Source organism: Nothobranchius furzeri, chromosome 13 (genome assembly GCF_043380555.1).
Source record: "Nothobranchius furzeri strain GRZ-AD chromosome 13, NfurGRZ-RIMD1, whole genome shotgun sequence".
Lineage (NCBI taxonomy): Eukaryota > Metazoa > Chordata > Actinopteri > Cyprinodontiformes > Nothobranchiidae > Nothobranchius > Nothobranchius furzeri.
The window spans coordinates 42,308,825-42,333,623 of NC_091753.1; the positions used below are offsets into that span (position 1 = coordinate 42,308,825).

The following is a 24,799-nucleotide window of genomic DNA, read 5'->3' on the forward strand; positions in this document are numbered from 1 at the left end:
GAGTTAATAAAATAAGATGCAGGTGTTAATTTCACTGCTTCAGACACACTAAAAACACGCATAGTGGGTTTAAGCCTTTTATTGACGCACACAAACACGATTTAAAAGTAGTTTCCATTTTTCAGACAGCTTGACATCCTATGAATGTGTGATGAGTTATTAGAGTCCAAATATTTTTTAAATAGTACATGTGCCACAGTAATGTTTGAAAAACATGATTTTCTGGGTCCCTCCGCCTGGTGATCGTTCTCTGTTCACTCACTGATAACCTGTAGATTAGACACATTGTTAATATAGATTAAAGTTATGCCTTGAAGATAATTTAATACCAAATCCAGTGTTGTTGGAGGGACTTTGGACTTTTTAAAGGCATCCCAGTGTTCTGATTTATGTGGCCTCCAGGTGAATTAGTGGGTATGAAGTGGAACAGACAGAAAAACTAACTGTATTAAGTGGCCATGCTTGAATAGAAAGATGTAAGTTTGCTGCTTTATGCTAACTAGAAAGTGAAGTTTTTTAATGTAGTTAATTTAAAATAAACCAAATTTTTCACATTTAAAACGTTAATGTAGAAAATAAAAACACCACCTGAAAACTAGTCCCATAAATGAAACGTACTCTGTTGAGGCAGATCTATTATTTAGATGTTTTCTTAGACGTCTTCTTTTATGGTTGTAGCTTACGAGCTAACACTGCTTATGGGTTAGCTTAGCACTATTCTGACAATTAGAGTAAAAAACTAGTCCAGAATGGTTCAAATACAAAAAGGGCATTTAAATCAAATTAAATACAATTTTAGGTCACTTGAACTTTTTATTTTATTTTATGAAGCTTTAAAGATACAATACACAAGAATGTATGGTGAAATAATGACAAAACAGTCTAATGTCTTAATCAAGTTGGAAGGAAGGTTTGAATGAAAGAGGTTTCCTTCTCAGCTGGCTGGGGGGTTGTCCGTTTTTCTCATTTTAAAATGGCCAAAGAGGGACATAGTCACCGTTTAAAATATGTGAGCCCACAGCGCCGGCATTTGTCATTCGACATTGACCAGCAAAACGCAGAAGTGTTTTGTAACGATCCTAAGCCAGTAAAAACAGAGACCCAAAACCTGTTTCTTCTATCTCTAAGACACCGTGGCATCTTTATATCGGCTAAAAAATGCTGGTGGCTAACGTTGAGCTAACAATGCTAACTGTGAATTAGAAACAAATAGTCAGCTCTTAAAAAATCTCAAGCTACTTTTTCACTGTCAACAACTCAAAATTACAGTAAAACGTATTCATCTACTTACTGTGTATGACTCGTTTTCGCTCATCTTCTAGAATCTTCTGGCGCTGGCAACAGCCATGAAACTTATAGAACAGGACAAAGAAAGTCACCCACATGTTTAGAAAATGGGCTGCAGTACCCTTCTCCTTCTTCTTCTTCTTAGAGTTTTACGGCGTCTGGCAACCAACTGAAAGGTGCATCACCACCCCTACTGTTCCGCAGTGTGGATCAGAGTTTACAGTCTATCTGTCAGACCTGAATCTTGGCTGCAGTACCCAAGTTTGACCACAGGATGTCATTCCTACTTCATTTTTACATAATGCACCTTTAGGCCTATGTTACATTACAGTTGAGAAAAAATATACTTCTCTGTCAATTGTAATTATTGGATTAATTATGTTGATGAAAGTATGATAATTATGACTGAAGTGAGTGAGAGAAGTAGCTGAAGAGTTTGACGTGCACGGTATATAAAAGGGTTGTCATTAGAAGAGTAAGAACTGATCCAGGTAAATTCCTAACTTTATGAAGTCTATGCGAATATCAGTCGACAATATCGAACATCTCTAACATTTACGTGATTGGACCCCTAATTTCCTAGGTTTTTCTAACATTTAGGTTTGCCAAAGTGTTTAACATATCTTAAGTAATAAATTTAGTGATTTTATTGGCTATTTAGAGTATAAACATGCAAACTTTGACTTTATAACACGTTAGACACAACTAAAGGAAAATGCTACGTCATTGCAAACATACTTGGACGTATGCAAGTCTTTTCCTCTGTAAACATAATAAACATATCACAAGCCTGTCTCTTCAAGCATGGCCACTCATTCTCTGATTTCAGTGGAATGAAGCAATTTCATGTGCCAATTTGAATCCTATTTTTGAAGCGTATTATTCCCTCTGTAAATTACACGTTTCCTATCGAGTCTTATTTATGTAGAACTGATTCTTCTATGAAACAGCCTGAGTGGAAAGAAACCCATCCCACATATATTTTATTTTCTAAACTATCCTACAGCTGAACTTTCTGTTGTCTGACTGAGTTTTGAAGAGTCTGTGCAATTTTGTACAAAGTGATGTAATTGACATACTACTTTATATTTCTGTGAATAAAATGTGAACAAACTGTTGCTGTTTTCTTCAGGATTGATTAATGATAGTTTAGCATATACTGACAATTTCAATCAATATAAAGTCTAATATGAGATATTTGTGTGCACTCTTAGATGAAATTGGACAAAAATAATCAAATTTATTGAGAAGACGTGTTTATTTCCTCCCACACAGAGCTGCAGCTTAATAGGTAAAATTTATATATTCAGATGCCCCCTGGAGGACAGACTAACTCTAAATGAGCAAATATGCAAGAAAAAATCCAGAAAACATGCAAATAAAACCAAAATTATTCAGAGCAATGTCACTTTTTAAGTAAAATTATTATATTTTTAATCCTCAGTTGTTTTTTCCTCTGTTCAGTTATTGTATAATTGGTAGATATCCTTTTTAAAAATTATTTTGTCCTGTGTTTCAGTAGCAAAAAAGCTTTTATTTACCCGTAGAATAATAAAATAAATGTCATCTTTCGGTTCAGGTTCAGTTTCCACAGATTCTGGATCATATGCAGATCTGAGCCCTTGTTCTCTACAAACATATTAATTTATTGTTACATTCCTGGTCATTTAGACTCATTAAAATAGTTTTATTTCTCCATTGTTTGTATAATTTGCTGCCTTTTAACATGCCATTTATATGAAAATATCATTAGTTATAGGTGGCATGACTTTAAAATTTTAAAACTAAATTGTGAAACCTCAAAATGCATTACTACAGAAAAAATAATTAATAACAAAATTATTTGTTTTTAAAGTAGCTTTCTCATTATAATTGTACATTCTGATACAATTTAAATCACACGAAGGCATCGTGTGTACAGCACATTCAATTTAAGCAGTGTTTATGGATAAAGCATAGAAAAGCTAAAGATTTTGTAAATTATTAAACACGAAAAGCCAATTATATAAAAATGAAGAAGCCATTTTTAAAACAGTGAGGTGCTGCTTTAATTCTCACCAATACAAACATTAAAGTTGGCTTAACCACTGCAGTAATTAACCATCTGACACTGTGCAACACTTGCAAAGACACATAGCCGCTTCATCTCGTTCCTCCACTTCCTTGGAGCTCATGGAGCACCTGCTTACTGCTATTTCAAGGCTTGAGGAGACTAAGAGAAATGACTCCTGCCATCATTACCAGCACCGCAAAGACCAACTCTATCTTTGTGTGCTGCTTCCTACTGTTAATCTTCTTCTGCATCTCCTCCATCTGCTTCCTCCTGGCTCTCATGACCCTCTCTCTTTGCAGCTGCTCCCCATAATGAGCTTGATAAAAGGCGTCAAAGTCAAATATGGGCTTTCCATCGACGTGGGAGAACCGGCTGACTCTCTGCTGTTGCTGGGAGCCTGTAGATCTACTTTTAGTCTCTTTAGAAGTTGGTCTCCCTGCACTTTGGATATCTGAGTGTCTCAGGAGTCCCCGGTCGTACCTCCTTCTCAGGCTGGTGTTGCCCAGCACAGCGTATGCCTCGCTGATCTCAGAGAAGCGATGGTTGGCCTTTGTGCTTCCTTGGTTCTTGTCAGGGTGGTGGATGAAGGACTGTTTGTAGTAAGCTGTCTTGATCTGGGACTGTGTGGCACCGGAGGACACTTTGAGGATATCATAATAGGATGTCTTGCTTCTGTGCAACAGATGGGCCTCTGACCTCCGGCAGTAGCTTCTAGTGGGTGCTGAAGCTCTCACTGTACGAGGATGAAAGTTCAGATGTCCACAGTTGAGCTCCACTGATTCATTCTCTGTCCGAACAAACAGGACAGCGCAGAAGGCTCTGACCTGCTGAGGGGACCTAAATGTGTCATGGTGGATAAAAACAACACCTCTTGTCCAGGAGGACATCTTGCATGCCAGCAGCTTCCCCTGGAGGGGACCCGTAGATATGCTCCAGGTTGTTCCAAATGCTTGTAGCCTCTTTCTAGAGTCAGCACAACAAATCCAAGAAGATGAAGGCAGGTCAAAAGAAGAACCGAACAGAGTCGCAAATGTCTGTTGATTCAAATCTTTCTTTGGTGTTCTTTGCGTTGCCTTGCTTTTTGACACCACCGGATCATGGGTTGATTTCTGCTGAGCTAAACTACGACTACCGTGTATTAGAAGACACTCGGAACCTCTGTCAACACATACGGGTCGATTCAAGTTGGTTCTGAAAACTATCAGCCGGCTAAATCCAGTTCCAAACAGTCTCGGGCTGACCTCTGCCATGTTCCTTCCCACGAGCCGGTGAACAGAAAACTTCCGGTTGTCGCAGAAGATCTAGCCAATCACATTCAAGGTTTAAAGGAAGTGATCTCATAATCCGACCAATCATTATACAGAACAAAAAGAAACGGGATTGTTGCGTTCATAGCAACTCGTTAACTAGTAAATTTTGAAATTCCGATCTATTTATATTTTGACAGTAAGTCCCTTTAGATAGACGATTCTGTTTACCCAATCCCCCCCAAAAGCCGCGTATATTACGAAATCAACCTTGTACTTCTTAGGTGTGTTCTTGCTGTGTCTTTGTAAATCCATGCTTTCGTTCTTTCTTAAACACAGAAACAGTTTTGTTTACCTGTTTGTAGCTACGGTTTCGTCGACAGCTGCCGGCTTTATCCAAAAATGAACAGATAATTATTCTACCGGCAGATAAAGGAAGAACCACAGTAGTTATAGACAGAGAAAAATATAAACAACAGATGAAACAGATGCTAGAAGACAAAAATACATATGAAATACTTAAAAAAGATCCAACAGAAAACATTAAGACAAACATGAAAAAATTACTGAAGCCACTGCACGAAAAAGGCAAAATAACAGAAAAAATGTACAAACACTGGATTCCCACAGCAAACATAACACCAAGAATATATGGAACACCAAAAATACATAAACAAAACACCCCACTTAGACCAATAGTTGACAGCATAGGTACACCAACATACAACATGGCAAAAGATATCAGCAGAATCATCAGCCCGTTATTAGGAAATACAGACCAACACTGCAAAAATAGTATAGAATTGGCAAAAGAACTAAAGGAAATTACAATAGAAGACAACGACATACTCATCTCACATGACGTCACATCTCTGTTCACAAAAACACCAACCCAAAAAACCATAGACATAGTAGTTAACAGAATCAGACAAGACAAAACTTTACATAAAAGGACAAACCTCACAGCAGATGACAAAGCACAACTGATAGGACTGGTAGCTAACTCCACTTACTTCACATACGACAACACAATATACAAACAACTGGAAGGCTTCGCCATGGGTAACCCGTTATCAGCCACCCTGTGCGAGTTTTTCATGGAATACCTGGAACAAAAAGCCATAGCCACCGCCCCCCCCAAACTGCAAATAAAACTATGGAAACGCTACGTAGACGACATACTGGAAATCATACCAAAAGGTCAAACAGAAACACTAACACAACACTTAAACAATATTGACGACACGGGCAACATAAAATTCACTTATGAGTTAGAAACAGAAGGCAGCATAGCATTTATGGACATGAAAATCACCAGGCAGACCGACGGGACCCTAAAATAAACACATACAGGAAACCAACACACACAGACCAATATCTATTATGGACATCAGAACACCCCACCATACACAAAATGTCAGTAATCAGAACATTATATCACCGAGCAAACATAATAACAGAAGAGAGAGGCCGTAAACAAGAGGACAAACACATACAACACGCTTTAAAGACCTGCAGATACCCGACATGGGAAATAAACAAAGGAAAACAACAAACAAAAACAGAAAGCAAAGAACAACCCAAAAAAAGAACCAGAAACCCAGAAAGACAAGAACCAAAACCAGTGATAACCCTACCATACATCAGAGGCATAACGGAAAAAATAAGAGCAACAATGAAAAACACAACATAAACACACCAACAAAGCCATACACAACAGTTAGAAACAGATTAGTACACCCAAAAGACAAAATATCAGCTGGACAAAAATGTGGAGTCATCTACGAAATCCTATGCAAAATATGCAATAAAACATACATAGGAGAAACCGGACGCCAACTCAATACACGGACAATAGAACACAGAAAGGAGTGCGAGAAAGAGGCAAATCGTAAACACACAAGAGCAGCAAAAGAAGAAGCAGAAAGTACAATAAAAAAGTCAGCCGTAACAGATCATTGCTTAAGAGAAAACCATATAATGGACTGGGACAGCACACGGATCATAACCACTGAACAACAAAAATACAAAAGATGGATCAAGGAAGCAATAGAGATAAGGAGACGTGGATGTGGGACCATGAACAGGGACGACGGAGTTTACACGCTGGACCACACATGGGACTGCATCGTCGGAGAGGGGAGAGCGGGCAGTAGAGGGCGACAACGTCCTCTGCTGCCCGCAGATAAACGGAGAAGGAAGTGACGCGCCACCATCAGCGTCAGCCTGAAGAAGCCGGCAGCCGTCGGCGAAACCGTAGCTACAAACAGGTAAACAAAACTGTTTCTGTGTTTAAGAAAGAACGAAAGCATGGATCAACCTTGTACTTTAGTCATTATTGCAACAATAAATCACTGCACGCATTAAATTCCTATATTTTTCCTGATTTGACCAGTATCTTGAATTTTATATCTTGTTTTATTCTAATTATCCACAGCAAAATGCAAAAACGTCCAGTAACTTTGAGTTTTAATTTACCATATCCGAGGTTACGCGAATTCATTCATTCGTTCGTTCGTTCGTTCATTTATTCATTCATTCATTCATAGAGCACCTTCCCGCTGCCAACCAAGGCAGCTCATAGCACTGAACACAATAATGTGATGCTGTACAAGTAGCAAAACAGAAAGTGATGCATCCTAATAAAAATCGAAAAGTACTACACATGAGCTCATGTTAAGTACAAAGGCAATACAAATTTAATACAGCTAAACACTGCATACAGATAAGAACTAACCCAAGTACATATGAAAAGGGGAGGCCGGTTGACACAGTGATCATAAAAACAATCAGACCAGAAATGCACTTCTGTGGAACATAAATCACATAATAATAATAATAATAATAGTAATAATAATAATAATAATAATAATAATAATAATAATAATAATAATAATAATAATAATAATCATCATCATCATAATCATCATCATCATCATAATAACTATTATTTATAATTATTATTATTACATTTATGTGTGTGTAATAATTACATTGTTGTTGTTTTATTTATTATTTTCATAAAAAACCAATAAACAAAAATTACTTACCGCTATTATGAATATAAATAACAAGCGGTCATTGTACATGTTTGAAATTTTGTTTCTGAAAATAAATATATGAAAATGCAGTCTGCGTGCCAACCAGCAGATGGTGGCAAACCTTCAGTAAAAATACTCAAACTCAACGAAGAAGAACATCACGTGACCCGTAGATACAGTTCACATGTGGGATGTTCATCTTCCACGTTTCTTTTGATTTGTAGGTTTTATTTACTTTTACACATAAAGAAGCAAAATGGCTTCCAGCTGTCGACGACCGGAACACTCAGCTCCTCCGGATGTGGTCAGTTTATCGTCTAACTCTTTATTAAACCTCTAATAGTTGATCTCTAAAGTCTGCAGTGTTTCTGTAGATTCGTTTTGTTTGAAAAAACACAAAACTCAAAATCTTATTGATTTGATTGTTGTTATTGCAGTTCTACAATGAAGATGAGGCAAAGAAATACTCTCAGAAGTAAGTCTGCATGTTTGGTAATGTAACATTTGTTGTGTTTTAATGTCAAACTTGATGAGTTCTTTACATTTTATCATTATTTGCTTATTTTACATATGTTAGTGCATGTTCTCTTGTCTTTAGCTACATTCTGACATTATTTAACATTTTTAGGACACTTAGAGGATTGATTAATTAGCTAATACGTTTATTATCGAATTTTGAAATCACAACTGCTGGTGATTTTGTGAGTTTGGATGGAGAGAAACACAGGAGAAGAATAATGACACATATTTAATCATTTTAAACGTATGTAGTATGTGGATTTTTGTCATCAACTCAGCACAGTGTTAGTGATTAGTTGCCATAAGTGATCTGAGGTTTGGTTTGTGTAAACATCTGATTGTGTTTCTTGACTCTCAGCTCGCGGATGATTGAGATCCAGTCCCAGATGTCAGAGAGAGCTGTGGAGCTCTTAAACCTGCCGGAGGGTCAGCCCTGCTTCCTGCTGGATGTTGGGTGAGCTGGTGATGCTGAGTTGTTCTGTCTCTCTAAATTTAGAACTAAAAGAAAGCCATGATCTCGCTCTAGTTCATTCAGAGGTTTGTTGTGTTTTTGTTGCATTGAAAAATGCATTTTTCAGTTAAGCCCAGTTGACTTTAGCGTCTGTTTAGTCGATATTCTATATTTGCTGAATGTCAGGATTGAAGGTCTGTTCTGTCCCTCAGATGTGGATCTGGTTTGAGTGGAGACCACCTGTCAGAGGAGGGACACTACTGGGTGGGAATGGACATCAGCACTGCGATGCTGGGTTGGTTAAACCATCTTGTATCTGAAAGGAAAACAGCCTAAAATATAAAATCTCAAGTCAATAAAATACCTAGAAATACGTTGAAAGCTTTATTTCAACAACTAATGCAAAAACAAACTTAGTGTACAAACCAAATTGTTTAGTTCAAGTTACTGAGATACTGAAATACTGTTCTAGTCCCGTGCATTTACTGATATTTATATTTGCTATATAATTTTCTGGAATTGTATTTTTTATTATAGTATCAGATATATTTTTTAAAAGTTTTGATTTGACCACAGGAGTTAATTAAAGGTTGACCATGTAGAAGAAGGAAACCTTACCACCAGATATGTATAATAAATAAAATGTACTTTTTTAACCGTACATAAAATTATTTTCTGCTCTTGTGAACACACAGAAGTACAGGTTATTTCTAGCGTAAGCAGAAATGTATTCAACACCTTTAATCAGGCGTTAATGACATGAATCACTGTTTTCTGTTTATTTCTAAATATAAAGGAAATTTACTTTTTATGCATATTATACAAAACTCTTTAATCCTACAGTTTTTATGTAAATCACTGACGATGTGATATTTTTTTCTAACCAGATGTGGCTCTGGACAGAGAAGTGGAAGGAGACCTCCTGTTGGGAGACATGGGCCATGGGATGCCTTTCCGACCGGGAACGTTTGACGGCTGCATCAGGTGAAGAACAAGGTCTGAAATAGTGTTGCTGGAGTTGGGATTTGTTTATTATTAAGTTAGATTCTTTCCCTTTCCTGTCAGTATTTCTGCACTGCAGTGGCTTTGTAATGCAGACAAAAGGTCACACAGCCCTCCAAGGAGACTCTACACATTCTTTAGTACTCTCTACTCATCTCTGGTGAGATTCTATCTGTGCACACGTACAATAATCCATAACTCTTACTTTATAATCAACTCTTTTAAATATTTTTTCTCTTTCAGGCACGGGGGTCCCGTGCAGTTTTTCAGCTTTATCCAGAAAACTCCGAACAGGTGCAACATTCTCCCTTTCTCCTCGTTTTGTCTTTGTGTGATTGAATCTGATGTCTTGTTTTCGTTCTCCTCTGAAGCTGGAGCTGATCACAGCTCAGGCCATGAGAGCAGGTTTCAGCGGAGGGATGGTGGTGGATTATCCCAACAGCAGCAAGGCTAAAAAGTCAGAAACTTTTATTCCGAAATGATCTCAGGTCGATTTCGGCTTAATAGTCTGTGAAATTAGCAGCAGCTGTAATAAACGATGGCGGCCATATTGATTTACAATGGATGGCTCATTATAATAATTCCCTCATTTTCTTCCAGGTTTTTCTTGTGTCTGTTTGCCGGAGTGACCGGAGTTCTTCCTAAAGTGAGAAGCACATGAGTTGTGATTTGTTTGTTTTATTTATTGTAGTTTTAAATGTTTGTGTTTTTGTTCATTTCAGGGTTTGGGGTCAGAAACGTCAGGCAGAACAGTTCCAAACCAGGTTCAGTATTCAGGACAAAGGTAAAGCTATTCAGCAGGCACATAGAGCTTAATTATAATAACAATAATAATGTTTACATGGTTGGATATGATGAATTAATACAGTTTTTCTGATGGTTTTATCAATTATTTTCCTTCTTGGGATTTTTAGTACATTTAGCTCATTTTGGATCGCTGCTATTAATGTTAGGATATTAAACATAACTTTATTTTAACAACCTTTCATTTGAAAGAATTTAAATATTTTGACCTTGATTGCATCTTTTTATTTTCAAGACAAAATGTTCACCTTCTCAGTGTCCAAGTGGTAGAGTATGCCCCCTGGGAGTGGGAGATGGGAGTTCAAATCCCGGTCGGGTCATACCAAAGACTTTAAAAATGGGACCCGGTGTCTCCTCGCTTGACCCTTTAGTTTAAGGGCTTGGATGGGAGGTTACACCACCCAAAAGTTGCTGAGCGCAGCCACTGCTCCCCGCAGGGATGGGTCAAATGTGAAGATGTAATTTCACTGGTGTGTGATGATAACTAATGGGACTTTAACTTTATTAATACACAAGTAATTGACTGTCTTTGCAGCTCTTTACATATTTATTTTTTTAATCTGGCATTTTATTACATAGTATTCCATTCAGATCCAGGTCTTGGGCTGAATCATTGCAGGTTCAGTCGTACTTGTCTTGGTGAAGCCAAAAGAAAGACCTAAATAAATTCCAAAAGGGCCGTCGTCCTGTCTGACGTACAACTCAGTCGGACTGGTTTTCCTCCCTTTTACATTCAAATTTCTGATCTGAAAGTGTGTGTGTGTGTGTGTGTGTGTGTGTGTGTGTGTGTGTGTGTGTGTGTGTGTGTGTGTGTGTGTGTGTGTGTGTGTGTGTGTGTGTGTGCGCGTGCGTGTGTGTGTGTGTGTGTGTGTGTGTGTGTGTGTGCGCGCGTGCGTGGATCATTAAGATATATTTTTTGTCGTGAAGGTGTCGTTTTAAAAACATGAAGGGGAAGTCGGTGAAGAAGGGACGAGATTGGATATTGGATAAGAAGGAGAGAAGAAGAAGACAGGGAAGGTATGGAGATCAATGCATTTTATTCTCATGCAGGGAAATGATGTATTTGTCTGATTAAAAAAAAGTTTAGAGATCCAACTTCCACCTAATTAGCTGATGCATCATCTCTCTCTCTCCCCTCTCTCTCTGTCTCTCTCCCTCTCTCTCTCTCTCTCTCTCTCTCTCTCTCTCTCTCTCTCCCTCTCTCTCTCTCCCTCCCTCCCTCTCTGTGTTTGAGCCTGCAGGGACGTTCGACCTGACACAAAATACACCGGACGTCAGCGGAGACCTCACTTCTAGCTTTGACTCATGCAGCTGAGCCTTTATTAGTTATTGTTACACACACACACACACACACACACACACACACACACACACACACACACACACACACGCATGCACACACACATGCACACAGAGCTGCAGCATGATAGGACTTTCAGCTCATTAATTCAAGTGGATGAGACGCAGGCGTGAAAGACTGTTCTAGCTAATGGCCTTTTATATTTGGGGAAGTGTTTTAGCTCTGTGGTTTCTCTCTTAACTGCTGAGATCCATGTCTGGTTTTGCTGGAAGTGTGTGACTAAATATGTGTGCTGCTGCAGAGAAGAGAAAACGGCTAAAGTGTTGAAGAATTAAAACTGGTCTACAAGTTTAATCCAACTTTTTGTTAAACTCACAGAAATATCTCAGTTTGTTTTCTGACAATGATGAATCTGTTTTAAAGGTGAGATGAAAAATAGCATAAAATTATTTAAGAACTGTTCATGAGGGAGACAATGTTATGTGACTTGCAAATTATTTGAAATAAATGTTCTGCTCATGGCTGAAAAGCAGAGAAAGTGTTCTTCAAAGACATCCAGCCAGTTAGAAAATTTGATCTGCAGGTATTGGAACCATATTAGCCACAACACTACTGATAAATAATTTAATCGTGTGTTTTTGATATTTTAAATTCTAATCATATAAAAAATATATATTTTTATATATTTATTCAAAATGACTCACTTTTTGATCTAATATGTGTTTTTGACCTGCGGGAGGAAACCCACTCATGCATGTGGAGAACATGCAAACTCCACACAGAAAAGGCTGCAACCCGTCATTTGAACCTGCAGCATTCCAATGCTACCACCATGCATATTAAAGTGGTGTAGTGATGATTTGTTTAAAATACCTGTTCGAGATGCAGAGGTCTCTTCGGAAATGATGAGAATCAATTTATTGCAGTGATTCATTTGAAATGGTTTAGCAACATATAGTCCTTTAATGAAATATCAGTCCAATAATTAAAAGATAGTCATTTTTTTATTAGTTGCTCACAGCTTCACATAGAAAAAAATGATAAAGTGCTGTGTGTATCATTGTTTTCTAAAAGTGTGCCAACAGTTAAATCCTGCTGGTTTGTCTTTTGGCGCTGCTGTACCTCTCTGCCGGCAGGGGTCGCTGTTGGCTCATCTCAAACCACCTGGGCGTTATCTTTTTAACCTGATCAATCGATAATCAAACCAAACACATTCAGCTCTCTGGAAGGCAGAAACTCAGTAACTGTGTCCAGATCAATTCTCGCTTTACACAAATTAACGTGGAGCGGGAGAAAAGCGCTGGAAGTCAAAAAGAGGATATAAAGGAGGAAGTTGTGGGTGTGTTAAAGGTTATCTGCCTCAGCTGGCCCTTTGAAACTGTGAAGTGCTCCCTCCATCCTTTCACCCAAGCCGGGGAGAGGAGGAGGAGGAGGAGGGGGACTCACAGCCTCTCCCCCTCCGCCAGACGCGCCTCCTCTCTGGGTCACATCATCGTGTCGGTCTCCGCCCCGCTGCTCCCATCATCACACATCCACCAGGCGAAGCAAACAGGAGGAATACAAGAAACCATGAAGGACCGCATCCAGGAACTTAAACATGTGAGTTTCTCTTTGATTCCTCATAAACACTCACCATCCACCTGTTTCTGACAGGAGAAGCCTCGTGGTCGCCTCCCAGAGTGATTTTTTAAAACCCGATTTTCAGAGAGCGCATCTATCAGAGCAGGGTGCGCTGGTTGAGCAACAGTTGTGACTCCCTGGGTTCCCTGTCGGTGTTTTATAAGCACACCGTTTTAAAGTCATCGCTTAAGATCATATTTTAAAACAAAAATCGGGGTGAAGGATTCCAAAGCTAACAGGAATTTCAACCCTCCAATAAAATCAAGGAAACAAAATGAAAATAAATATGCTACAATTTCTGAGAAATTATGGCCATTCACAGATTTGGAATGGAAATTAAGCCTGATTCTTGTTTAAATTTGGCAACAGTGAATTAATTAGTGATTAAATGGATCTGCTCTGCTGTGGGTGTGTGACTAAACTGGTCCCAGCTCGTCCATTTCCACCTGTTTTAAACACCTGCTACTTCTAGACACCAGTCAGGTCACTATTCATTTCTACGCTCCAAAACATGTACCTAATATTACTTTGTAGTACTTTGAATTTGAAAGTACACACCAACCATATGAAACATCTAAGGCTCATGGACTGTTGTTTTTTAAAAACCAGTTTGTAATTGGTGTTCAAAACAAAAATATGACATAAAGATATATATTTTTCATTTGATGTTGTGTTAAATAAAGTTGCATTACATCCGTTTGGGTGTGTGTGTGTGGGTGTGTTTTCACTCCCAGATCTGTCCATGCTAAAGTGGCTATTGTCAAATCTGTGTAGCTGGCAGTTAAAATGAGGAGAGGGGAAACAATTTACAGCTCCTTGGGCTTTCATTGTAGATCTCCTGCTACGAATTGGCCCCCAAGGAGGAAATAAAGCCAGCCCTGCCGATTGTATGTGCATTAAAGACAGGCGTGTCTTCATCCTGCCTCCCATCCCTGTGCTGAAAGAGATGTTGTTGTTCAACTCTGAGAGAATCAAACCCAGTCTTGTGCAGCTTCAGTGAGAAAGCTTAGCCAACACTCATGCACGCGATGTGAGGTCCAAAGCATTGATGTGCCAGCTGCTGATTCCATTTTCTCTCATCATTTCTGATCGTATCATCATGTCTGAAAAATGGCTGCTGAAGCAACTCCAGATAACCCCTATTTCAGGAAATCCAGACTATGTAAAATTGAGGCGACAGTTATTTCCCATCAGCACCAGATTAATATTGTTATCCATAAGGAGATCTGAGTTAAAGCAGGCTTAGAATGGCATTTGGTTGTCTCTGGATCTAGGCAGCACACTGGTGGATGGATGCTTACATAACAGTCAGAAATATGATGAAGTAGCTCCTGCAATTATTTAATTTATTAATCTGTTGATGGTTTTCAATGTGTTCCACAGCAAGATTCATTCAGATTAGATGCCAGAAACCAAGTTTCAAGTTTTTTTCGGGTTCAGATGTGCCTGTCTCAGGAAGTACTAGTCGGCTAGAGGAGAATGTAGCGTTCAGACGGCAGGGTTTGAAGTCTTATTTCCTGATATTTGGACATCTCGCCTCTGATTGGCGAACATCAACACATCTCTACTGCTGGCTCAGTTTGCTCTGCAACATCAATGTTTTGTCTAAAAAAAACCACAAGTCTGAAGGAGTTCTGCTGTGTGGTGGAGTTGCTAATGCTAATGGTTAGCTTCTACTAGCTGAGCTGTGCTCTGTTCTCTGGATATATGGGTGAGTCCATGAATGCTAATTTGACAACATCTCAAAGCCTATTTCTCAAGATCCCGTGGTCTACTGTGTCAAACGCTGCAGAAAACTCCAAAAGGGAAGAATTATCCCTGAACAGAAGGCAGAAACATATTATATCACTGCCACCAACAGCAGCTATGAAATGTCTTCATTATTATCATTATTTGATAAACCTTTACACCGTTGTCAGTTTCACATTGTGCTATTTCAAATGCATTTTCTTGTTATTTACAAGCATAAACAGCAGCAGCAGCTAAATGTAGCACTTCTACTGCTTCGGGGGTCAAGTCAGGTGAAAATTTCATATTTCTGCAAAAATAATTATTGTGCAATGTGATAAATAACATTTACACTAGCTAATTATTAAGTGTTGTAGAGCTTTAGGATGGCAACAATTTGTTTTGGATGTGGGTCCTGTAAAAAAGATCTTGAAAGTACAGTCGTGCTCTTCAGTGAGATGTTTGGAGAGTAAGTTCTTTTATGACTTATACATGGAAGGATACTTTAAAATGGCTGAAATACCCACTTTAGGCTGTAATAGCTGCAGCCTTTCTGCATGGACGTAGCATGTTCTCTACATGCATGTGTGGGTTTTCTCCATGTTGTCCGGTTTCCTCAGGTCAAAATCAAGCATGTTCAGGTTTACTAACTGCGTTGCTATATCCACAATCGTTGGATAAAAGCATCTGCCGGATAGATAAACAGAAAAAGCAATGTTTGCTAAATAAATTTAGCAAAGAACTGCTTGGATTGAGAAAAGTCCCAGCCAGCTATTTTCATGACCTGCTGATCTGATGGACTTTCATTGCTCTTGTTGTCCACACCTGGTTCAGACAACGTTCCAGATAAACTCCCAGCATAGATGTAACGTTAACTAATCAAGTTGAAACTCGTCTATTTGAGTATTTTCAATAATCAAGTTCCAGGAACTTTCATATCCCCGTTTTTCATTCATCATGTTGCTTTCCTGCTTTCTTACTTTCACAGTAACAGTTAAAATAGCCGAGAATGAGATTTGGGACCGCGCAGAGTCCCTCCAAGAATTACATGTATCCCCATCTTAATAATGAGGACACACAGCATGTTTCGCTAAAGAATAGCCACAAAACTGGCAGAAACGCGGTGACGCAGACTCTGCTGCATGCCTGAGAGACCCAACCCAGCCTCAGAAACAAAAGCACTAACTGTAATAACAAGATCACCAAATGTAGCAAATCTTTTACTGGTTTATTCGAAAAAATGTTAAAGTTGTTTATTATATCTATCCATATTAAAGCTAAAAACAGAGGACTGAATGAGAATAAATATGATTTACTTTTGAATTATTCTTTGACTGATCGGCACACAGAACTCGGATCCAAGCTCGACGATTTAATTGGACAAATATTGTCTCCAATTATCTCCCAGCTCTGCTCACAGCCGACTTGCAGATCACCTCCAGTGAACTCGGAATAATGAGTTGGTTTGGGAATTTTTGGGGCTCTAAACAAGGATGCATACCCAGCCCTCAGTCAGCTGATGGCTCTTCCTAAGAACACGTCCCTCCATCCTTCCTCTCATGCTGTCTCAGATCAGACCATCCACTGAGAGCTGGTTTTGATTCAGAGATATTACATAAGCTATTGAGATTTCCAGATTCTGTGCCTTCATGTTCATTTTTTCAAATGTATTTTTTTGACGAGTCACTCTGAGTTTACTCACCAATGTGTCATTTATTTTTTGGGCAGGAAATTGAGTTGTTGCTCATGTTTGTGTGAGAGTCGGGTTCGAATCAACATTGGCCCATATGCAGGTAAAGCTACTTTGTGAGCTGCACACCTGTCCGCCGCTCTGCTCTTCCAGTGGCTCATTAGCTCGACGGCTAAAACTGCCAGACACAATAACCAAAGAACCCATCATACTGTCTCCTCCCTCCCCTCACCTTGTCCCATCGCCCCCAGTTGGCCCAGCAGTAACAGATGGCTCAGATATGATTGTCAGCCATCTTTTTGGCCTCTAAAATCTGAAGGGAATGGAACGGATGGGGTTGTTACAGATTTCCCCACGGGGTGCTGCTCTAAATCAACATGATGGCAATTTACTTTGGTTATAAATGCTGCTCCTGTAACTGCTCATTTCACTTTCTTTACTCTCACACTGTGATTGACCACATCAGGCATCTTTTCTATCTTCTCCCATTAAATAAAATCTCTCACAGTAATGGTGAGTTCCTCCACTTTTGCACTTTGCACTTTCCTATCAGTGTTTTATCAGATGGCTTCCTGTCCTCTGGCCCGTTTGTCCTTCTCTCTGTGCAGCTTTGTTAGCCTGTCTCAGTGTTGGTTCAGGATGCTCTGTGTGTGTGTGTGTGTGTGTGTGTGTGTGTGTGTGTGTGTGTGTGTGTGTGTGTGTGTGTGTGTGTGTGTGTGTGTGTGTGTGTGTGTGTGTGTGTGTGTGAGAGAGAGAGAGAGAGAGAGAGAGTAGCTGGGATACTCACTGTCACTGCTTGTTGGCATTAGAGTGACACATTAACTAATAGGATGGACATGGAGCTCTAATTTTGAGGCTGAGCCCATTTTCTGTATGTTTTCAATATTTCTGTCTAATATTTTTTCCAGTTTATTCCAACTCTACACACGTTTTGAACATGATCTCAGCTTCACTTTATAAATCATCTACACCAATAAACAAACTGCTTATTTTGTTGCTTTTAAAGGAATATTTCAGAACTTTAAAATGTATTTCTGGTTCACCAGAATGATTGACAGTTAAGCGGACCAATGTTTGAGAAGATCTACCTGGAAGAAAAATATCCTTTGCTATAAATGTCTCATTTTATGGTTATTCCTGCCAATGAAATGAGAGTTGCATTGCTGTTATCCAATCAGAGGTGAGATCCTATTGTCTGAAGCTCACCTCTGATGTGGCAATTTTGTAGTTCCTGAAACTGGTGCACTGGAGCTTTGTTTCCCCTAGAGTATGACTAAGGCATCCATTCCTACTGGAGGCTACTGCTAATGAATTGATTAAATGAGTGTCTTTGGAATGTTCTTAATGTGTTGCTTTTCTAAAGGCATTGTTGGTTCATTTTTTTAAAACACAGAAAAGGTTTATTTTTTAACCTTGCTGCTGACAGTTTCATTCGTGGCTGCAAACTTCCTCAGAGCTGACACTGATGGTGGCATCACTTCCTACTCCGTTTATCCCTGAGGGTGACGACGTCCTCTGCTGCCCGCATCCCTGTTGACAAAAACACCAACCCAAAAAACCATAGACATAGTAGTTAACAGAATAAGACAGGACAAGACTTTACACAAAAGAACAAACATCACAGCGGATGACATAGCACAACTGATAGGACTGGTAGCTAACTCCACTTACTTCACATACGATGATACAATATACAAACAACTGGAAGGCTTCGCCATGGGTAACCCGTTATCAGCCACCCTGTGCGAGTTTTTCATGGAAGACCTAGAACAAAAAGCCATAGCCACCCCCCCCACCCCCCAAAAAAAAAAACTGCAAAATAATGGAAATGCTACTTAGACAGCATACTGGAAATCCTACCAAAAGGATAAACAGAAACACGAACACAACACTTAAATAACATTGACGACACAGGCAACATTAAGTTCACTTATGAGTCAGAAACAGAAGGCAGCATAGCATTTATGTACATGAAAATAAGCAGGCAGACCGACGGGACCCTAAACATAAACACATACAGGAAACCAACACACACAGACCAATAATTATTATGGATATCAGAACACCCCACCATACACAAAATGTCAGTAATCAGAACATTATATCACCGAGCAAACATGAAGAAAGAGACCGTAAACAAGAGGACAAACACAACACACTTAAAGACCTGCGTATACCCGACATGGGCAATAAACAAAGGAAAACAACAAACAACAACAGAAAGAAAAGAACAACCAAAGCAAAGAACCATAAACCCATGAAGACGAGAACCAAAACCAGTGATAACCCTACCATACATCAAAGGCATAACAGAAAAAATAAGAGCAACAATGAAAAAAACACAACATAAACACACCAACAAAACCATACACAACAGTTAGAAACAGACTAGTACACCCAAAAGACAAGATACCAGCTGGACATAAATGTGGAGTTGTTTACGAAATCCCATGCAAACGCTGCAATAAAACATACACAGGAGAAACCGGACGCCAACTCAACACACGAACAATAGAACATAGAAAGGAGTGTGAGAAAGAAACAAGTCGAAGACACACAAGAGCAGCAAAACAAGAAGCAGAAAGTACAATAAAGAAGTCAGCCGTAACAGATCACTGCACAAGAGAAAACCGTATAATGGACTGGGACAACACGAGGATCATAAACACCGAACAACAGAAATACAAAAGATGGATAAAGGAAGCTATAGAGATAAGGAGACGTGGATGTGGGACCATGAACAGAGACGATGGGGTCTACACATTGGATCGCTCATGGGACTGCATCATCGGAGAGGGGAGAGCGGGCAGCGGAGGGCGACAACGTCCTCTGCTGCCCGCAGATAAACGGAGTAGGAAGTGACGCCACCATCAGCGTCAGCTCTGAGGAAGTTTGCAGCCGCGAACAAAACTGTCAGCAAGCAAGATAAAAGGAAACCTTTTCCGTGTTTTAAAAAAGAACCAAAAATGGAATAACATGAGCCTGAAAGGAGTTCTGCTGTGTGGGGAGTTGCTAAAGCTAATGGTTTGCTTCTGCTAACTGAGGTGTGGTCTGCTCTCTCCTGGGTATATGGGTGAGTCCATAGATACTAATTACGACGCACTAATGTCACTGGCCTTTCTAATCGTAGTGTTTCACTGTATAATTTCTATTGGCAGCTAATGCAGGAAATAGGTGTAGAAGACTATTTATATATTCAACCTGCATGTTAAACTCAGACTTATTCATATTTCAAAAAGAAAAAGGGTTTATCAGAGAACTTGGCCTTTAAAAATTGCATTGCAGTTAATGCAACCATTATATTGTAAACCATAACATTACTTTAACATTATGCACCAGACATGCTGAATTCTGCTGCTACTGCTGATATTTATGCAAGCGTCATTTTAATTTACTATGGCCTAATGACCTTAGATGACAAAAACATCTGCTCATAAAAATGTTTATAAAAAATAAATGCATAAATATTCGTTTGCTTTTTTTCATAGATCTGTTAAACAACGTGAGCCCTTCTCAAACATATAAAAACCTCTATCCTTTTTTAACCCTTCAAATGCCAGTTTGATTACGCAAAGTCATTGCTTTCATTTATAAAAAGAAAAAATTGGTTATTTTTCCCAAAAAAATTACATTTTCTGCCTGGGGCATTTATTATAAATCAGTCTTGGTTATGTTATGCAACATCTAAAAAATTTAAAATTTTGCATCTGGGCTGAAGTTGTTTAACAGATCTGTAAATATAAATAAATAAATAAATAAATAAATAAATACACACACACACACACACACACACACACACACACACACACACACATATATATAGATACACACACACACACACACATATATATATATATATACATATGTATATATATATTAGGCAAAAAAAACCCAGACTGCATTAATTTTTTTATAACAATTTTAACGAGCAGACGTTTTTGTCCTCCAAGGTCACAAGAGGGTAGGGGCTGCATGACTTAATTTTTTTTAAAGTCGACAGTCAAGTAATGAAAATCGAGTCGACTTTGACTAGTCGTTGATGACGTCATACACCTGAAGCTGCGCCTGGGGAGGGGGGGGGGGTGGGATTGGGGGGTTGTCGGTTGGTTCGCTGGAGTTTTTGACAATTAAAATTGCGCCCACATTTTCAAAGTTAAACGCATCTCTTTTAACAACGGTAGTTTCTGCATCTACTGTATACTGCTCTGCTTCAGCCCTCTCCCCCCTCCCCCTGTGCAGTGCGCCTGCAGCCTCTCAGAGTTCCTGCTGCTCAAAACATTAACATAATAATTTCATTTTCTGTTCCTCACTTCTGATTACCTCCAATGGTGTCTGCTTGTTGCAACCACCAGGTACAAAAAAAAATTGTTTTTATTTGACTATTTTTCTGTCCTGTCTCTTGTTTATTATCTTCCTGAATCTCCTCTCAATCCTAAAGAAAAACTGCTACCTGGGTTCATATATATTCACCTTATGAGTTACCTTTTGAACTGCAGTTCTAAAAGATCTACCGACCGCAAAAACAGCAGAGTGTGTGCTGCTCGCCGACCGCATCAGTGAGGTGCGTCACCGGAGGACAAAACAGGTGATGCGCCCCACTCCACAGCAGCGAAAAGCATCAGGCACAAATAAAAGACAGAAAACATAAAAGGAAATGAGCAGACATGAACGATCACGTGTTAAATTAGTTTTTGAGGTGGCGACACCTAATTTGATAATGTTACTGTGGTTGTGCTCAGGACGCAGATGTCTGGAGCGCATCAGCGATCAGAGCTTTGCGTGAGCAAGCTGGTTAAGGTAAGGATGGGGGTGAGGGGAAGGTTAAATTGCAAGAGAGTAAAGGTCACAATTTGGTTAAATGTCCATTTTGTGTCAGTACTGACGCTCTGGCACAGCGCATGGCCTCCCGATGCGCAGGGGCTCGTCACCTGCTGTCTTTTCCGAGGACTTCATCTTGTCGGTCATTATCACGTGACAGCGACTAGTCGATGACAGGCATATAAAGTCACTACAGAGCAGTGAAGTCGACTAGTTCATGCAACCCCTACAAGAGGGTTGTGCTTTTTTAACACAAGAGGGTTGGTCTTTTTAAAAAATTTGTCCTGAACTGAGTTTAGCGTCCCTAATGCACCAGACAGGTGTTTTATTGTGTTACTGTTTTAATGTGTTCTTAGTATTCCTCAAGTTTTATCTGCTTTTGATCGGTATTTTTATCTTCTGTTTTAGTTGCTTGGATTGGTTTTGTTTTGGTTTAGCCTGTGCAGCACTTTGGGCAGCTCCCATGCTGCGTTTTAATTGTGCTATATAAATAAACTACGGTATGGTAATGACACCTGAAGGTCAAATGGAATGGGGGTTGCTTTTGGAATTGGCTCAGGGAGATGACCCATCCAGTGAAGCTGATGGTAGCACAAATCACAGCATTTTGGTGATTTGGTTATTTCAAATGTTCAGTCTAGCTGTTAGCTCATCATTTATGGACCCATTGAAAGTTACTGTTTATGTCCAGGAAACTGTGCACATCCACAATAGCTTGAAATAGCTAGCGAGCTGTGGAGACCGCAGTCCTCCTCAGAACCGGCCATATGGACTTTATACAGATGAGCTGAAGGAGTAACCGGATCTCTTCTGCGTTTTACCAGTAATGCTGAACGATCGTCGTGACACCGCTCATTTTTAGAGATTAACAGATGCTCCGTTAGTTCTAACGAGCAACGAAAACCAAAACACAAATGACATTAGCGGCTGCCCACTCGAATCACAAAGCACAAGACTGTTACCATGAGACACATACACACCACACCAGTGTTGTCACTTTCACACACGTTTATTTTGCAAAACTGATCAACCCACAGCTCCTCCCCGGTGCTGCATCCGCTCTGTTCTCACCGGCTCCTCGTCCCCGCGGTTGCTTATATATTAAAAGCATATAAGTCATTAGATGGCTATAACTTGTTTGTTTCTGGACATATTTTACTTTTATATTCTGTCACAAGGCTTTGCCACAATGAGGGTGGTTTATCCACTAGAATTGGCAATCAACCACTGCCTTCAGTGTATTTTATCAGCTGGAAACCTGTAGCCTGGCCTGCCAGACTCGTCCTTTGTTTAATTCTGCACAGAGAATGAGTCTGGTAACTCTCCTATTCAAATAACCCCACCCCGTGAGATTTCTAACCGAGCCAATCAGCGCTGAGTAGCGTACATCACACACCACAACGCTGTTTGTTGAACATGGCGACTGAAGCGGAGTTCGCTGCAGCTCTTTCCCCTGGTCTAAATAACTTGGACACAACAAGTAGATGCACTAAAAGCCTTTCTTCTAAAGAGAGATGTTTGCGCTGTCGCCAGACTCCATTTTTGACTACAGCTAAAAAAACTACAGTGCCGCGGATGTCACACACAGCGATGCTCACTTTCTCATAAACAGCAAAGACAGCGGCGGAGTTCACTGCAGCTCTTGTCTCTGTTCTAAATGACTCAAATGTCTTTGAAGCTGCAAGTAGAAGTGCTAAAAAGCATTTCTACAAAAAAAAATAATAGAAGTTTGCGCCGTTGTCAGGTGCTATTTTTTTTACTACAGCTAGAAAACTACAGCGTCGTGCGATAGTCGGGATTTCCATCTTTTTTCTGATTGGTTACTTTGAGCTGCCTAGTCCCGCCCCTCAAGTGCCGCTGCCTGTGAGTTACCAGACTCATTCTCTGTGCAGAATAAAACAGAGGATGAGTCTTGCAGGCCATGCTAGGAAACCTGTAAAATGTAACTTTAATGTCCTTTTTTTGTCTACTTGTGCAGCCTACAGCTCTACATGTGTCAACCAAGCTGATGGATTTTATTTCGCCGCTATTTAGCTCTTAATTGACAACTACCAGATAAACAAAACTGTGGTGCTGTCAATGGAGAGGTGCCGGCTTCTTGCCCTCTATCCCGGCACTGGGGTCAGGGTTGTGGGCGCGTGACGGCACACTGCAATGGGTCTATAAGGAATGTAAACTATTTTTCCAAACAGAGGCTGTTCAGGAATCATCTACCATAAGAATAACATTTATAACATTTAGGTGGAAAATGGCCTTTCAGATTTTTGTGTCTGATTTTGTAGTCCGCAGGTTAGATTCATTCTGTTAAAAGCCTCGTCATGGCTGAGTATCATCCGAAAGGCAGACCCACAAACACATTATTCATTAACACATAGATGCTGCATTAATGAGCCATGAAATGAATGTGACCGAGCTGGCATCTCACCAGGGACTTGTCTGTCTTTGCAAATGAGGTGACAATTGCAACGATATCCAGTATCTGCTGGCTGCTAATAAATATTATTTTAGAAAATTGGCCATTGAGTTGTTGTTTACTGAGGGCTGATCCTGATTCTGACCAGTGAGAATTACATTCATGTCGCTCAGCAGAAATGGTTCTCGTCATTTTGGTCTTTGTGGCATTTTTGGCTTTTGTCAAGAGGAGCAACTTCTAAATTGTGAGCTTTTAAGACTAAGACCAACGAAATATTCTACAGTCGATCGTGACTCATTTTCGGGAATTGGCTTTGGGTAATCTTATCTCTGGCTTCTTAAATTGAAATTTTCATGAGCTGACCTCCACCTCTCACACCAGCGAATAATTGATGGCAATAGAACGGGTCTTTAGCAGTGCAGATTAAACCTTTTATCATGCATACTTGTTGGAAATTAGGTCTGTGAAGTGTCATTATTCTCATTAGCCCCAAAGTTTCAGTGTGTCATTGTTCGCTGGTGAGTTATAGTGAGCTGAATCATTCCAGATTGCGGTTTAGCAGGTGGGTTTATATACAAAATACTTTCTGGAATGGCATTTAATCTAAATTCAGGAAAAACAAAATTGTTTTGGCTCAGTTTAGACAGACACCTGTTTTAGTTGCTGAAGTAAAACAATCAGGATTTCGCAGAATTAATAGTTCTTTTTTGGACCAGCTTAGCATTGTACTGTCATTTTTCAAGTTTCTTGGGTGAAAGTCATGTGCAACGTCCCTCTGCGCATTTAAATGGAGAATTGCCTGCATAAATATAGACTAATGCATGCT

At 39.6% G+C, this 24,799-nt stretch overlaps 3 protein-coding genes across 7 annotated transcripts in view; 2 read left to right on the plus strand and 1 right to left on the minus strand.

Moving 5' to 3' along the window:
* Positions 1-3,310: 3,310 nt before the first annotated feature.
* dnajc30b (DnaJ (Hsp40) homolog, subfamily C, member 30b) lies at positions 3,311-4,742 on the minus strand. The gene has a single exon (XM_015951406.3). The coding sequence runs from the start codon at positions 4,588-4,590 to the stop codon at positions 3,484-3,486; it is 1,107 nt and encodes a 368-aa protein (XP_015806892.1). The 5' UTR covers positions 4,591-4,742; the 3' UTR covers positions 3,311-3,483.
* A 3,031-nt stretch (positions 4,743-7,773) lies between these two features.
* Positions 7,774-12,233, plus strand: bud23 (BUD23 rRNA methyltransferase and ribosome maturation factor). The gene is made up of 12 exons (XM_015951404.3): positions 7,774-7,932; positions 8,066-8,103; positions 8,506-8,601; positions 8,811-8,893; positions 9,486-9,582; positions 9,664-9,760; positions 9,844-9,894; positions 9,972-10,057; positions 10,201-10,246; positions 10,323-10,384; positions 11,332-11,421; positions 11,646-12,233. The coding sequence occupies exons 1-12, from the start codon at positions 7,885-7,887 to the stop codon at positions 11,698-11,700; spliced, it is 849 nt and encodes a 282-aa protein (XP_015806890.1). The 5' UTR covers positions 7,774-7,884; the 3' UTR covers positions 11,701-12,233.
* A 931-nt stretch (positions 12,234-13,164) lies between these two features.
* Positions 13,165-24,799, plus strand: part of LOC107380247 (syntaxin-1A) — a 97,715-nt gene continuing 86,080 nt past the window's right edge. For 4 of the 5 annotated variants that reach the window (XM_015951400.3, XM_015951401.3, XM_015951403.3 and 1 more), the window contains exon 1: positions 13,165-13,303. In XM_015951400.3, coding sequence (XP_015806886.1) covers positions 13,274-13,303 — 30 coding nt within the window. In that variant the 5' untranslated portion in view covers positions 13,165-13,273. The remainder of the gene's footprint in view (positions 13,304-24,799) is intronic. The other variant, XM_070543551.1, reaches the window with a different exon arrangement.

Bases quoted from the DNA above. Each gene is read 5' to 3' on its own strand.
- dnajc30b (XM_015951406.3), bottom strand. From the start codon at position 4,590: ATGGCAGAGGTCAGCCCGAGACTGTTTGGAACTGGATTTAGCCGGCTG.
- bud23 (XM_015951404.3), top strand. From the start codon at position 7,885: ATGGCTTCCAGCTGTCGACGACCGGAACACTCAGCTCCTCCGGATGTG. The intron at 8,894-9,485 runs GTTGGTTAAACC...TTTTCTAACCAG, and splicing joins CATCAGCACTGCGATGCTGG to ATGTGGCTCTGGACAGAGAA. The intron at 9,761-9,843 runs GTGAGATTCTAT...TTTCTCTTTCAG, and splicing joins GTACTCTCTACTCATCTCTG to GCACGGGGGTCCCGTGCAGT.